The sequence below is a fragment of the Laccaria bicolor genome, genomic scaffold, assembly GCF_000143565.1.
Source record: "Laccaria bicolor S238N-H82 LACBIscaffold_12 genomic scaffold, whole genome shotgun sequence".
In the NCBI taxonomy this organism is placed as follows: Eukaryota; Fungi; Basidiomycota; class Agaricomycetes; order Agaricales; family Hydnangiaceae; genus Laccaria; species Laccaria bicolor.
Window position 1 is genome coordinate 427,203 of NW_001889883.1, and position 14,772 is coordinate 441,974.

General features: G+C 49.0%; 6 protein-coding genes across 6 annotated transcripts; 2 read left to right on the plus strand and 4 right to left on the minus strand.

The window, feature by feature from the left end:
- Positions 1-38: 38 nt before the first annotated feature.
- On the minus strand, positions 39-3,421 carry LACBIDRAFT_297625 (uncharacterized protein; the record flags this gene model as incomplete). The annotated part of the gene is made up of 8 exons (XM_001881244.1): positions 39-137; positions 191-457; positions 520-732; positions 793-910; positions 960-1,911; positions 1,966-2,480; positions 2,545-2,753; positions 2,819-3,421. The coding sequence occupies 8 exons, from the start codon at positions 3,419-3,421 to the stop codon at positions 39-41; spliced, it is 2,976 nt and encodes a 991-aa protein (XP_001881279.1).
- Positions 3,422-3,494: 73 nt separating this feature from the next.
- Positions 3,495-4,807, minus strand: LACBIDRAFT_297626 (uncharacterized protein; the record flags this gene model as incomplete). Its single annotated transcript, XM_001881245.1, has 3 exons — positions 3,495-4,370; positions 4,422-4,666; positions 4,717-4,807. 3 exons carry the CDS (start codon positions 4,805-4,807, stop codon positions 3,495-3,497), a joined length of 1,212 nt encoding a protein of 403 aa, XP_001881280.1.
- A 978-nt stretch (positions 4,808-5,785) lies between these two features.
- Positions 5,786-5,965, plus strand: LACBIDRAFT_297627 (uncharacterized protein; the record flags this gene model as incomplete). Its single annotated transcript, XM_001881060.1, has 1 exon — positions 5,786-5,965. The coding sequence occupies one exon, from the start codon at positions 5,786-5,788 to the stop codon at positions 5,963-5,965; it is 180 nt and encodes a 59-aa protein (XP_001881095.1).
- Positions 5,966-6,727: 762 nt separating this feature from the next.
- LACBIDRAFT_297628 (uncharacterized protein) lies at positions 6,728-9,668 on the minus strand (the record flags this gene model as incomplete). Its single annotated transcript, XM_001881246.1, has 9 exons — positions 6,728-6,979; positions 7,037-7,105; positions 7,161-7,328; positions 7,381-7,623; positions 7,672-8,357; positions 8,422-8,636; positions 8,689-9,283; positions 9,338-9,445; positions 9,509-9,668. The coding sequence occupies 9 exons, from the start codon at positions 9,666-9,668 to the stop codon at positions 6,728-6,730; spliced, it is 2,496 nt and encodes an 831-aa protein (XP_001881281.1).
- Positions 9,669-11,093: 1,425 nt separating this feature from the next.
- Positions 11,094-11,602, plus strand: LACBIDRAFT_297629 (uncharacterized protein). The gene is made up of 3 exons (XM_001881061.1): positions 11,094-11,140; positions 11,193-11,289; positions 11,349-11,602. The coding sequence occupies exons 2-3, from the start codon at positions 11,235-11,237 to the stop codon at positions 11,477-11,479; spliced, it is 186 nt and encodes a 61-aa protein (XP_001881096.1). The 5' UTR covers positions 11,094-11,140; positions 11,193-11,234; the 3' UTR covers positions 11,480-11,602.
- Positions 11,603-11,630: 28 nt separating this feature from the next.
- LACBIDRAFT_294358 (uncharacterized protein) lies at positions 11,631-14,475 on the minus strand (the record flags this gene model as incomplete). Its single annotated transcript, XM_001881247.1, has 3 exons — positions 11,631-12,834; positions 12,865-14,069; positions 14,214-14,475. 3 exons carry the CDS (start codon positions 14,473-14,475, stop codon positions 12,034-12,036), a joined length of 2,268 nt encoding a protein of 755 aa, XP_001881282.1. The 3' UTR covers positions 11,631-12,033.
- Between the last annotated feature and the right edge of the window lie 297 nt (positions 14,476-14,772).

Below are 14,772 nucleotides of genomic sequence, written 5' to 3' on the forward strand. Positions count from 1 at the left end.
CGAAATGTTAGTATACAAAAACGTTGAGAGCAAGTACATTAGGCCCCAACACTCCGCAGAAAGCGAGTAAGTCCCATCCCGCGAACAAGTCCTATCTTGGCAGCTCCATCCACCGTGCCCAGTTGCTGGATTTGAGACTACAATAAATTGCATCAGCAAGTCGGCGAGAAAAAAAGGGAAAGCTACTTACGAGGATGAGCGGGTTTGCCCTCTCTACCACGCCAAGCAGCCCGTTCACCATTTCTTCCAACGCAGCCGGGTGTCTGTCGTCCATTTTCCGGCTCCCGTGGAGCACATTGGGGAGGATGTCAATTAGCCTTGGTACCCGCCGCGACAAGTCCTCAATTTCATCCTGCTGCGAAGCATCAGGGACTGCACCGTGTCTCCCGCTTTCCTCTGCAAGCTGATCATAAAGCTCGGGAAGTCGGGTCATAATGTGGATGTAGTCCAGGAACACCTTCATTGAATGACAATTTTGACGTGAGCACGCCTACTTTGTTAAAACGGATCGCAACTGACCTTGCCACGAACAATCCAACCATCGATTTTATCTCGCCTGCCATCCTTGTCGAATGGTACGAACAACGTTTTGAGTAAGCCCAAATCTCGCCTTATCACGGCCTCTGGAGCGAGTTCAAGAACAGCAACATCGTGCGCGAGATTGTAAAGCCCTGCAGAGGTGTAGAGCTCATAGGCACGGAAAACATCGCCTTGGTCAAGCGCATACATAGCCTGAATGGAATTAATCGAGTTACTTTAATGTAAAGGGTTCAACCAGGTGATACGACAGACCTTGGCTTCGTCCACCCATGCCATTGGAATTTTCAAACTTCCGACGATTCCCCTGGTCATCCATTCATCGAATTTTGGAGCTGAGCGTGCCAAAAGGGCTTTAATGGCTTTTTCCCGCCTAGGGAAATGTTAGGCCATTGATTACATTTCAGTGGCAAAAAACTTGCCCAACACTGCCCTCTATGTGAAGCAGCACAAATACTGCCTCTTGGATCATACCCCAGCTCTCCAGCTCGAATGCGTAGCTGCTAGCCAACAAATCGGCAGTAGGACTGTGACCCTCGACGTCACCATCCTCTTCGTTTTCTTCCTCGCTCTCCCCCCCGCTGCTGCCCCAACCATTGACAAGCCCCTTATCTGTCTTGCGCTTCCGGGACTTACGGACTGCTGGATCTCCTCTGTCCACAAAGTCCCGTACTCGCATCACACGGGAGAGTATCACGTATAGATGCCAACACATTCCAATGCCCCAATCCAATCCCGAAGGAGCGAACGATAACGGGTCGAGAATGTGCGAGAGTGACAGTGCGGGGTCCGCATGTAGTTTGATTAGAGCAAACAAGGGGTCGTCAGGTTCCTTTGCGCGGGATGCAGAAGAGAAGGTGGTGTCCAGCCGCGAAGTGCCAACAGAGGAAGAGGTGAACTTTGGATGCTTCCCTTCCAGAATCCAGGTCGGGAGAGGTCTCGCCACACCAGTCTGAGCAGCGGGCTCATACGCTCTCACTATATCGGCGATGGTGGCGTCCACGTCGGTGCCGTACCATAGATAAAGCCCAAACACTCGCTTCCAGTCCAAACCTGCACATAGATCGTCTCCATTACGTGCCGCGTCTGGTTCGTCATCGATAAGACCTCCCAAAAGGCGGTAAACCTTCCAAACGCCTTTCCCCACCAGTCCATTATGTGTGCCGCCCAGTTCACCTATTCCTGGAGTAAGCTTTTCGTTTTTCCAGATTTCCACCTGCGACCGAGCATCCTCTTTGAAGACGGCATCACCCCCAGCTTGACTGATAAGGGTCGAGAGTTTGAGGTAGCCTCCATCGGCCGCTGCATTGCAGGCCTGTTCCACTTGATGTCCCGTAAGATGGGTGAAAGCAGTGTCAGCTGGGGTGTATGGGACTGTAAAGGGGGGTGAATATCAGGGGATGAGGAAAGGACTCTGTAAATACATACTGGTACTGGAAGCCCCATGAGCTTTGGCTCGGAGATCTCGATCTACGCTCTGTTTCACAGAGTCTTTGAGCCATTTACTGAGAGCGGTCTTCCTTCTCAACAGGGTAATTCGATTTCTGAGGTCGGGGGTAATTGCAGTCCCAGAGGTCGTGTCCGACCCTGGAGGTTGTCGACCAAGGTGAAGATTCAAGGGATCAAACAATGCACTTCCTAGCCGGAACAAGGCAGCAGGACTTGAGGAATCTGTCGTAGGGAAGAGGGAAGCAAATGTGTCAAAGCTCAAGGGGTTGGAAGACGGCGGTTCCGGACTTGAAGCTGGATCAGATGACGAGGAAGAGGAGGGAGAGGGAGACGGATATGCAAATGGTACCCCTGCGTCGTCTGGTAATATCGGGGTATGGCTTAAGTGGTGCTGAAGAAGCTTGGATGCAAGAGCCGAAGAAGATCCTGCGATAGGTGGGGGAGGAGAAAGGATTTTGGTGAGCGTGACTACCGACGAATTGGCAGATATTGCTCTGTAGTTTTGAATGGAAGCGAGGATTATGAGTGTGCATCATCTAATGAGCTGGGATGACTCACGACGTAGACAATGGACCGCAGATGCTGCCTAAATGTAGAAGTGTCCCGCCAGGCCCCCAACCGACGCGGAAAGAACGACCCATAGCAAGACCTGCATCGACGTAAATGCCTTCTTTGCCATTCGCGATGGAGGAGTTTATTTCGACGCGAGCGTATTTTCGTGATGGACGGTATAGAGGTGGTTCAATGTCGTGAGCGAATGAAGCCCGCTATAATGCGGGCGCATGCTTAGCTTGTATTGAAAGGTACACGAGAAATGAAGAAAAAGACACACCTCCCGAGAATCAAACCGCAGTCCATCCCCGTCAGAGTCGCGACTGTGCTTCCGATTTAACGACTGTGCAGGTAAAACTAAATTTTGTCGAGTTGTTTGTTGTGGTCTTGTCGGCTGGTTCAGCGCCCTGAGAGCAGCTGCCTCTGGCATGCGAAACAAGGATGTTTGCATGACATGCATCTTTTGCGCGTCCACCCCAATCTGTTGTGCCCATGGTATTATTGTGGGGTTCCCATTGACATGTTGGCGCGGGTTGGAAGGGGGAGATGATCTTGTAGAAGGTGGAGAGACGCGGACATCAACTTCATGTGCATAGCGAATTTCGCCGTCTTTATCCTCGACAAGCGCGTTGTGCCCTCTTGAATTGACGCTTTTCATGGTTCGAGGAGCAATTAGCTCATCTTCATCCATATCAGAAGAACTTGAACTGGAACCTGACGACTCTCCCGGGTTGCTGAGGCTTCCTTCGTCTGATTCAGATTCATGCTGCTCGTCGCGTTCCTGCTCGTCCGGTAGTCGCCCTGAAGCGCTGCTTGTTCCTGCGCGTTGGGGTTCTTCCTCATCGCTGCTGCTGTCGCTGGCGTAAGCACGGAAGCGCGCCATAGATGATTTTGGTTGATGGCAGAGAGGCTTGTCCCTTATCCCAAACAAGAACAAAGAACTTTACAATATAATCCTACTCTGGCTCAAATGAACTACATCTAAGCGTATCAAACCAGATGCTCCTCTGCTCCTTGCGCGATTTGGTGTTCTGCATCCCCACCCATTTTCTTGTACTCCCTGTGAGGCGCAGAAGAAGGCAGGGAAGAGTATTCGCCGATGACGCGTACCCAATTATTCGAATCAGTTGCCCAGTTGAGAGGTGGGGTGCGAGAAAAGAAAGAATATGATGTTGTATCTCGATAGGAAGTGATGTAAATGAAGGTGTGACATTATCGGGCATCGGTGGAGCTGGTAATGACTTGACTGAACTTTCTGCGCATTGGGTGTGAAGGAGGAGGATCCGCGCATATCGAAGAAGTTGCAACGACTCCCTTTCAACGTAGCCCTTCAGAAGTACATTCCTTGTTAGAACAAGGTTCATCCGATGCTGGCAGGCTTTCCATGCGAGGCGAAGGGCAGTAGCTTCATCGACATCGGTGTCCTCACCGTTCGAATCGTGATCCGATGACAGGGTATCAAGTGAGTCAGATTCCAGGTGGTTTGCATAAAGCTCAACGGTGACAAGCGCATAGTTTTCCTTTGTAACAGCACGTATGATTGATCGGACCGCCTGTAAACCAAGAGAGTTACCGTTACATTTTAATGTGTGAAGACGGCAACGCTGTGGGTCGGTCAGAAACTCCAAGATGTATGGACAAGATAGCGGGGTTAAATTCATCGCCGACAAGTGAAGTGCGCGTAATGATGGAGCGTTGAGAGCCGGCAAGAATACTTCAACAAAAGCATCAGATAACGGTCGATTCGAAGTAAGGGAGAGAACTTCGAGATTAGAATTATTGACAGCATTTACGAACTTGGAAGTGGTGGGAGGGTCGCCTGAGAAGCTATTCTGCTTGTGGGTGAGCTCAAACTCTGGCGTTATTGACACAATTCAGCTCACATTAGCAAGGGACAACTCTTTTAAATGTTGGTCGTCTTTCAAGAAGTCCGAAATTGCTGATAGTCCTTCGTTCCCAATAGCATTGAAATTCAGAGCGATCTTGGAAATGGCATGTCTCTTTCCGATTGTTGAGCATAAAAACTTGCAGAGGACGGCGCAACCTTCATTGCCCAGCTTATTATGGTTGAGCACCAGCCTTTCAACTGAGTTTTGAGAACACATCAGGGTGATGACCCTCTCTGCTCCTATAAATGAGTAAGATAACAATGTTGCCCAAAGAAATGCTGCTCAGTACCTTCGACGGAGTGTAAACCTGCATCGGAGAGGTCGATGCATGATCTACCTGAGCTGGTCTTTGGCAAAAACAACTTGTGGGTGGAAGTCATTGCCTTTGCAATACCAGGACACCCAATAATTAATGGAGGTCACATGTATAGTATCATTGTTTATGCCCTAGAGTGATACAGTCGTGGACAAGCAAAGCCCACTAATAAAAATGGAAATGTATTGATGGCTACCAAAGTGCCCGGAAAACGTGCAGATACGTTGAGGGAAGCTTCTGGCCAAATTTCAGCCAAGTCTCACGAGCCGTTTTGGAGAAAATGGCCATATACAGAAATAGACCCTAAAATTTTGGCCGGACACCAAAAAGTGCCATGAAAAATAGCGGAATCGCTTCCTTTCACGGAGAACAATCTGTCCATCAAGTTTCGAAACAATTTATCGAGCGGTTCTTCTGGAAAAAATTGCCAAACATTGACCCAAATTGGGCACTTAGTCACTTTTGATGTGACATCTATCACGGGACTAAGAAATTCCATCACACTAGGCTTTCTCAATGCAGGGAAACAACAGGGAAATCCCTTTCTGATAGAATCTTTGCCCTTTCTGAGTAGCTTCCAGCCGAAGCCCAGCACAGGTACCAACTTTCGATAATTTCTGGCCGGTTTCGACCTGTTTTTCTCCTTAAATGTTGCAGTTTTTTAGTCGAAAATTTTGGCCACGCCAATTCCTCGTGGGAAAAACTTCGGAGGTGCGTTTTTCGACGCATTTCGCAAATCCGAGGCAGAATCTGGAAAAATCTCAGCTCTAGATACATTATTTACCGAGATACCGAATTAGTGGGCTTTGCTTGTCCACGACTGTAGTACTTGCTGTCTTTGTACAGGGCATGTGATAGTCTACGTAATCACTCTCTCTTTCTTCCTACCACTATCACTGCCCCTCTGAGTCTGAGGACGCAGTGCTCGCCTTTCTTTTCCCAACCCTCCACTCCCTTTTTTCTCCTCGCTTCCAGCTCAGCGTGCACCCGCAAGCTTTCCCGCGCAGAGAGTTCCGCCACTCTTGGGGTATCTACACAGGCGATGCGGGTTTGGTTTGTCCCACCCACCCATCGCAGCTCATCTTGTTTTGCCCACAGAGTGGACCTCCCTGCCGGGACGCTTTCGGCTTTCGCCCATCCTTTGCGTTTCGCGCAGTCTGGCTCTCTCTCTGAGCAAGGACATTACATGTTGCTTTCAGTCTCGGACTATGTAGTATTTTAGACTCGCTATAATGTCTGCTCCCACCTACACTAGACGTCCTCAGCCTTTAATACAAAGAGGCTGGAAACCACTGCACAGATCCCTCAACCCAATGCGGCATGTTCAGAAAGTTTCGCCCTCCTTGGGAACTTTTAAAGGGGATGTCCGAGTTTCCCAGCGACCCAAACAGCGGGGGAGGGGGTGTCTATACAAGCCGAGTTTGCGCCTTCAAGTTCGCGCTCGGAGCGCGAACTTGAGCCTGCTCTTGAATAAATCAATGCAACCAGGATATCTTGGATGGATGGGCAGTGAATGTGATTTCGCTGACAGTAAACGAGGTGTAAGTAAGAGCTAGAATATAGAGTCCACGAATCAAATTCTACAATTATATAGCATGCGGTTTAACGTCATTTGTCCGAGCAGACATGAGAACAGAGGAGAGAATAATATCAACTGCTGGATCAAGCACCACACTCTTGTTTTCGGGGCCACCAGCGCGAAAGTCGGAGGGAGCCAGGTGGTCATCGCCACTTGGCCTATAATCTACAATGCCTGCAAGGGGAAGTTGTTCTATGACCCACTCCGCACTGGGACGGTCTCGAGGCTCTTGATGCCAACACATTTCGATCATCTTCCAAATGTTGTCAGACAAGAGGCTTGTCTCCGTTGGCCGAGGTGGCCGAGAGCCTCCAATCACTTTCATAATGGCCATGATGTTGTGGGCGATTTCATGGAAAGGAACATGTCCCGTATAAATCTTCATACGTCGATGATCAGTACCTTCTACAATACCGTCTTTGAGACAACGCTGCCTACCTCATAGCAGACACATGCGAAAGAATAAATATCACTGGCTGGCGTCGCCTTGGCCAATCCCTCAGAAATCAACTCTGGTGCCTGCCATCGCAATGTGCCACCGTTCTGATGTCCAGTAGTCTCAGTTGAGGTCCAAGAAGGGATGTTTTCGTCAACAAGGTTAGCCAATCCGAAGTCAGCGAGACAACCGCGTCCACTACGATTCACAAGTACATTCAGCTGGAAGGAACCAATTATTAGTAAACGTCGAACGATTATTGATGCAAAAGGTCTTACGCCTTTGAGATCCCCGTGTATGACTTGATTCTGATGGAGGAATTGAATCCCTAGTACGATGTCCCGTGTCTAACAAAGTCGTCTCTTGGTTCTTACATAAAAACCAAGAAGCATTGAAGTTTACCAGAAGTAGACGGTTCGCGAGGGGATGCCTCTTGAGATATTCAGTTACGTTTCCGTTTTCCATCCATGGAGATACGAAGGAGATTCTTCCACGCGTATCTTCTAGATGATATATTCCGTAGAAAGGGAGGATGTTTGGATGCGACAGATGTCCCCAAAGTAGGGCCTCCTTGAAAAAGGCCTGTGATGTAGCGATCACTGAAGACGCCAAACAGACTTACTTTCAGTAGATGCTTGATTTTCGTCTTCTGATTTACTTTGATAACCTTCAAGCAAATGGTTTGGTTGCGTGAACGACCTTTATAGATCTCGCCAAAGCGTCCCGAGTCCAACACATCGCCGTCCCGTTCAAGACTCTTTATAGTCAGGCATTCGGGATACAACTTCGATAATTTCGAAAGTCGCAAAAGGGCTCCTAGAATATCATTCCTCGGCAGAGAAACTAACTCCGAACAATCAAGCAGCTTGGAGTAATGAGATTGGTGATGATACTGAGTAGTCACATAACGTACCGTTTGCAGAAAATTTAGCATCTTCTGAGCGCTATCGCCCTCTAACCTGAGCAAAGACTTATAACCAGAGTTGTCCGACGAGTCTGTCAGAATCCGAGCCAGATTTTCACCAACGTTTTTGAGAAATGTTTGAGAAATAATTGTAGTCAAATCCTCATGATGAGCTTCGTCGACTTGATGCGTGTTTACAAAATGGAGAACGCTTTCGAGATGATATGTAACAACGTTGACGCCCTGTATCATAGTATTGTCCGCAGAGTTTTCAACTTTCTTTTGCAAACTAGGTTGTCCCCAGTGTCCAAGAAGAATCCGAAGACGTTGTTGGGCCCACGGCAGCCGGCTAGAATCCACGAGCGCTTTTTTGATATCCATTCCGCTTGAAACCTGTAACAAATATGAAACGATTCGGTGTAACATCAAATCTTCTGGACAAGTCGTCCGAGCAAATACTGGCCACGGGAGGTCATCCCACTTGATGATCCCGATGGTTGGCACCACAGCCCACATTTCTTCGTGAATCTTCTCGAGAAGCAAAATGCGGGATTCGGACAGGTCCATCTCATCAAGTCGACGTAGGCGTTCTTGAATGCTTTCGGAATGAGGGACAGAGTCATCTGGGAGTGGCAACAGAGCAGCAGATATGGGCCTGGTCATCGATAGGCCGCAGTAAATGTGGCCGAAGCAATCTGCAGAAGTGAAGGTCAGACGACTCGAGGAAAGAGTGGAATTTCTTTGTTGAACAGTACGAACCACTTGAATTGCAGTCCTGGAAACCCATTCTCGTGTCTTCCGCCTGCTTTATATGTGAACCATCCTCCTCCCTCTTCCCCGTCTCCTCCCCTCCTGAAGGGATTTTGTTGTGTAGTAGAGGTTCACTATGGTTCGCCGTTGTAAATGATTTGGCCGGGCTCACGGTTGACGACTGGCGATTAGTTTGTCTCGCCGACTGTCTCTTGTTTTGAAACCTTTTTTCACAGGATTTAAAAAAAGAAAAGTATGTCAGCCGAAGTCACTGACCATATCTGGACGCCTCTTGCAGACATATCCAAAGCCTTCGCGAGAGTGTGGCGCTCCTCTGTTGACGGAAAGGCGGTTCGATTGTAAGTCTCGTTAAGAACTTTCAGCTGGGCTGCATCCACACGTTTGCGCTTCTTCCTAATTCTCGGCTCTTCAAGAGAGCTGGGGGAGGCTGGGGGAGGTGTATAACTTGGCGCCGAGACTTGAGAAGAACCTGAGCTGCGACTATAAGGAGAAGAGGAGCGAGGGTCTCGAGAATCGACGTCGTCAAATAATGATCTATAATCTTGTACGCCCATCGAATGATGGTCATTGCCCGGCAAATGGTACGAATAAGAGCTCGTTTGGTTCGAGCTTGGATAAGTAGCGTAAGTGTTAGGATAAGAGGCTGTTGGCGAACAGATGTTGTTTGGGTACCCATGCGCTGTGGGCATTCCATAATCTGATTGCTGCCATCGGTCGCCTCCAGGGCTCGATGTTGTCAAAGGAGGCAAGCGGCGTGAGTCTGACGGGGTAGGTATGACAGGCAGGGAAGACCTATGCCGATAACCATAAGACATTTGGGGAGAATACCTCTCATGCGTATCATAAGGCGCTGGTGTAAAAATCGTTGTGTAACTTTCGAGAAACGGTGATGAAAGGCACTTACATGTGCTACTAGTTTGCCACTGGTTGGGATAATACGCCTGAGGATTGAGATCATATCGATCAGGAGACGAGTGAGGCTGTGTATATGAACTAGAATATGTTGCGGGAACTATGCATGGCAAAGTAGCAAATTGAGTGCGTTGAGAGTTTTAACACGACATAAAGAACGGACCTGGAAAACGTGAGGTTGGAGAAGCTGGTGAAATAGGAGGGAGCACTGTTCGCCCAACCTGTCCCGTCTGAAAAAAATCACTGCCTTGTGAATCCCCTGGGGAACCTCTACGTGATTTCCCCATACTAGAATAGTATCGATCTTTGCTCGAAGTCGACATACTTATCAGTGAAGAAGTGATAGTAGAGAACGGTGTTATTGATGGGGTTGACTTTGAGAGCGTCTTTCAAGACCTAAAGTCACGCCTTCGAGGCACTGGCTTCCGGCAACAAGAGGCGAAGTCGAGATTGGCGCCAGGGGCAAACAAAAGTTTGTTGTGGTTGATTTGAATCGAGGTCAGAAGTCAAGAAAATACAGCCGTGGCAAAGTTGACGGAGCCCAGGTCCACTTGGGTTTTGCCTTCCCATGCCAACCTTGAGACTATACGATTCGTTCAAATGAGCGGTTTGCTTGCTGGTTGTTTATCTAAAGCTTGCGAAGGATGCCTCGATTACTTTGGATCTAAGCAAACGAAAGACTCGGAAGTCAATGATCGGTTGGTCGGCCTAGGGTCAAAAACAAATGAAAACGATCTTGATTCTTGATATCAGCAATAGCTTTTGAGCTTCTCCAAAAGCATGTTGCAAACGCAAGTAACACACGTAAGCTACGCCTACGGATTGGTACAAGACCGTAAATGCGCAATGTATTAGGGTGCCTGTTTGTTCGTCCGTTTCGGAGGTGCGCGAGTCTCCCATGAGACAGCTGAGAACCAGCTGGAAACCACAGTTTTGTGTATAAGAGTGACCTTGTCAGGGTTATAGCAGGCATAAGGCATAAGCGGAGGTGACGGTGAGGACGGAATTTACAAGAGAGAAGACTTGTGAATTTTCTTGTAATTGGGAGAAAATGGGAAGTTTATTCAAATCACGTGGTAGCTGCGTGTGGTCGTGCTTGCCATTAATTGTGGACTTTGTAGAAGACGGTTGAATTGAATCTCTTCTACATAGTTGACGAAATAAATGTCTCACTCTTACCGACTAGTACTGCCACCATAATCATGCCCATTACTTACCCAACATTTTCAGGCCGTCAAGGAATGGCAATAGTGCGTATTTTCTTGATCTCCCCGTGATTTGAGAGCGCGGTTGCTGATTTCGATCCAAAAAGCTTGCCCTTGTTGGAGGCACCTCCTTGCTATCTTACCAGATGACGCGCGGTATAAACGGAAGAGTAAAAGAAAAGGAATCTCAACGCGGATTTGCCGCAGCCCACCGCAGTGAGTTCTGACGAATAGGTACGCTCAGGACGACTGCCAAATTCTTGCTACAGAAGAACTGGCTGAAATTCATCAACCCATTCATTTGGCGTCTGCGGCTTGCGCTACACCAAGGCCTGCAAAAAATGCCAATGTCAAAGGCAGTCAGATATCTGCGTCGAAATGGGTGTGACGGTAAATGCGATATTTCATCTATAAAACCACTTTACATGTACGCCTTTGTTGTACTATCGCACCCTTTCACGGAATATTGATGAATCGAAAATCTAAAAACATTGGTGACGTCGTCGTGACGTCAGTTTGCTTTTCACCCTCAGATTTACATGGGCATCTCTATCGAAAGAAATCAAGTTGTCAGTAGAAGAAACGTTATGGTGAGAGGAAGAATCGAATTTTATGAGCTCCTGACCGAGCAGAGGTGAGAAGGGATTAGTAGGCGTGGGGGCCGTCGTTGTGGCTCTAGCAGCGATGTGGGTCATAGATAAAGATGTGAGGGGGAAAGAGGGGAAGGCGACACTGTATGGTACGTTGAAAGGAATATGACCTTTTGAAATCTCCATGCTTCCCTTTGATTTCCCGCAGAGCATCGAGGGCATGGAATTGGGGGAACTGATAAGGCCATGACCTCGCACGACGTCAACGCAACCGTATCCATACCCAAGCCAGGTAAGGAGAGGGTTCTGGGGTCATCTCCAGATACATTCCCCAAGTAATTGACTGGGGAATTGGGAAGGACGACAGTGCGGCGCCGACTCCTGGGGTACTAAAATAGCTATCTATCGCGCTCACACAAAGTACTCATCATGAACGTAGTAATGTCTACTAGTTCAAATCGGTGTGCAATAACTTTATCAAAAAAAAAGTACAGAGGATCGCACAAGGCGATGAACCATATTTGAGGATTGAACGACACATGGTACATGTTCAGTGCATGCTAGTTTGTTACATGATGGAAAAGAGTCAAGCAAAGGAAAGAGTCTACGACCATACCAGAAGGAAGAGAGAGGGGAGATACTGCATGGGTCCGTCGACCAGCTACTGACCAACAGCATCTAAAGCCACCCTACACATAGGGCATGTTTTGCTTCTCGCAAGCCACTGAGCGAGGCAAGTGTTGTGAAAGGAATGATGGCATACGGAGCTGAAACTCGCCAGCTCGCCGCTCCTGAATTGCGAAAGACAGATGCCGCATCTGTCAACCGCAACATCAAACAAACTAAGTTTCAGCTTAACTCGACCATCAGCTGTTTTTCGTCTTCGCTGGAGCTCAATACGCCCGAGCAGTGATGTATTGTGGCTGGCGCTGGCGCTCGGCATGCATGTGGTCTGATGCGAGGTTCCATACCTTGGTGGGGGGCTCGCTGGCCCTATGAGCTCCGAAATCAAAAGGAGAGCCTTGGGGGCTATTAAGGGTGACTCCCGGCCATCCAAGACCGCTGAGACTTACTTCATAGTCCCCCCCATCGCGTTGATTGTCGGTCATATTTGAAGCCAGCAGGGCCAAGTCAGTGCCGGCAAAACTTCTCAATGAGGGGTCACTGGAGCTCAGAGAGACCGACTCTGGCTGACGAGGAGTTTCGGGAGAGAGATCTATGAGGTCTGTAGAGGTGGGGTTCGTTGAAAATGCGGGTGGTCGAATTCGTCCCTCCTCAGTGTGGGGAGTTGTTGTACCACTGGTAGAAGATCCCGTCATCAATGAAACGTCATCCAAATCAATAAGCAAGCCCTCTGGGCATTGCGTATTAGAGCGTCCCATGCTCTCGTTGAAGTGGCTATCATTGGATCCGTAGGTCGAGTCGATCGGTGGCCGAGGATGTACGGGCGGACGAGGAAGTGGTCTTCCAGCGTAATGTCGTCGAGAGGTGGGGGTCATTGGGTCATTGAAGGACGGATGTTGCGCTTTGACAGTCGATATCTCAGACATCGTTGAGTGCAAAAACGGCATTAAATCTCTACCCTGCTGTGGTCGGGCCGGGATAGGGGCGAAAACTGACGTCATCGCGCCCTCACGAGAATAATCAAAGAGTGAACGGTGAATTGGAGTAAGAGGCAAGGGTGTCTCCAGGGCCTGCCGGAAGAGAGCAGTCGATTGACTTACATCATCAACGCGCCATGGGTCAATGCTGAGAGGTGAAGAGGCGCGTGCAACCGGGGTGGTTTGCTTTATTTTTGGGGTCATACGAGTCCGTACCGAGGTCAACGGTGGCCCATCTATTCCAGCACCTTCGGCGTTGATGATCGTCGGGGTAGGGGATGAAGGGGCAGGTGAGCGCTGTCGAACAGATCGCTTCACAAATGGCATTGAGGCGACTTTGACATCCCTCAATGATAAGGGGTGCGTAGAGAGGAATGACTCGTCCTGAGTTGGGGCGTCACTTGATGAGTCGGGCATGGTTGTCGAAGGGGAGGCAGCGCGGAAAGCCTCGACAGTTGGAGACCCATATGCGAAGCTTTGACATCTAGTCGGTGATGTGGCCATACTCGTCGTGGATGCATTTGCGATAGATGCCATCGCCGACATCAAGCTGGTAGGATTTTCTGCAAATTTTGACAGCTCAGGACGCATATGTTGTCTTGGAAGTTGGGAACGGCCTTCAGGACGCGTTTGTTGTCTTGGAGGTTGGGATTGGCCCTCCGAAAGAATTTCCCAGGAGTCCAGCTTTTCTTTCTCTTTCCCCTTGTGGGAGAAAAGCTTGCGTAACATAAACCCATCGCCTTTCCCCGTTATTGACCCAGTAGTCAACGGAAATTTCATGAGAGATGAGCTAGCCAATGAAGTGGTACTTCGAAAAAAGGCCGTGGAGAGGGATGAACCATATGGCGACGTACTAGGCGATGGGTGGGCTGATAATGAGCGATCCTCTGCATTATGGGGACGTGTAGGAAAGAGGGTGCGCAGCGGAGACAAAGTAAGTCTACGCTTTGGCGACGACGAAGGATTGGGGTGGAGTTGTACTTCAGATGTTTCCTCAACCTCGGCTTCCAGAGCCGATGGGGAATTTCGGATTGCAGCTCGCCCCAAAGAGGAAATCGTTGCAAGGTTTCCATTTTCCGGCCGCAAAGATGGGGGAGAAGGAAACTCGACCCCGCGTCGATGGCGCCAATCATCTTGGACACGTTGCTCCAATTCATTTCCTGATGGAAGAAAGACGTCGTCGTCGTCTATGATTTCCAGAGAATCATCCGAATCCCAGCCAGTTTCTTCATTCGCCTGTTGGGCGATCAATTGGCGAGAGGTGGAAGCAGCGTGGGGCTGCCGATACATTGTAGGCTCTGATGCTACTTCGATCGGTGAGGGTGGAACTGTGTGAATGAATGTAAAGCTGGCGCTTGAACAAACAGACATAGGAGGTGTCAAAATAGCCTCCTGAAACGATGGTGGAGGGTAATTCGGAACTAGGATTTGCTTCAACGGTATTTCCTCGAGAAGGGAAGAACCTCACTTACCATCTTCGTATGCCCCCTTACGTCCACCTCGATATGAACGACGCGCTCCACCACGACTGGTGTTCGCTAAATTACGAGGAGATGGGGGTTCGATGCCAAGTCCATCCTCCTCAGGCCGGGAGTTTCGTTCCTTCGGGCGACCCTTAACTTTTTTGGCCTTCCCCCGCTGATCTTGAGCAGAACCTTCAGGACCTGAGGTCGGGCCTTGAGAATAAGTATAGGGAAAGACTCGAGCTGCGTCCGCAACTCTTTGCGGCGACATTGGAAAGTCAAAGGAAGACGCTGTCTTGTAAGAACATGCGCCGAACACGAATATGTGGCATGTGTGCTGGTTTACCTGTATTTGGTCGGGGTGAAGATCGAAAACTCCGCGAGCGCAGCGTAGCCGATTCGGACAACAACTTGGTGTTCAGGAAAGGGATCTGAACAAGAAACAGTCAGTTACATGATTTTAGCTTCTTGAACGAGATGCTGCGGTAATTTCATTTCCTTTGTTTTGCAGTTTCGTCTGATGCAAATATGAAAATAGGAGCAAACACCCATTACCTTCAAAAGTTTT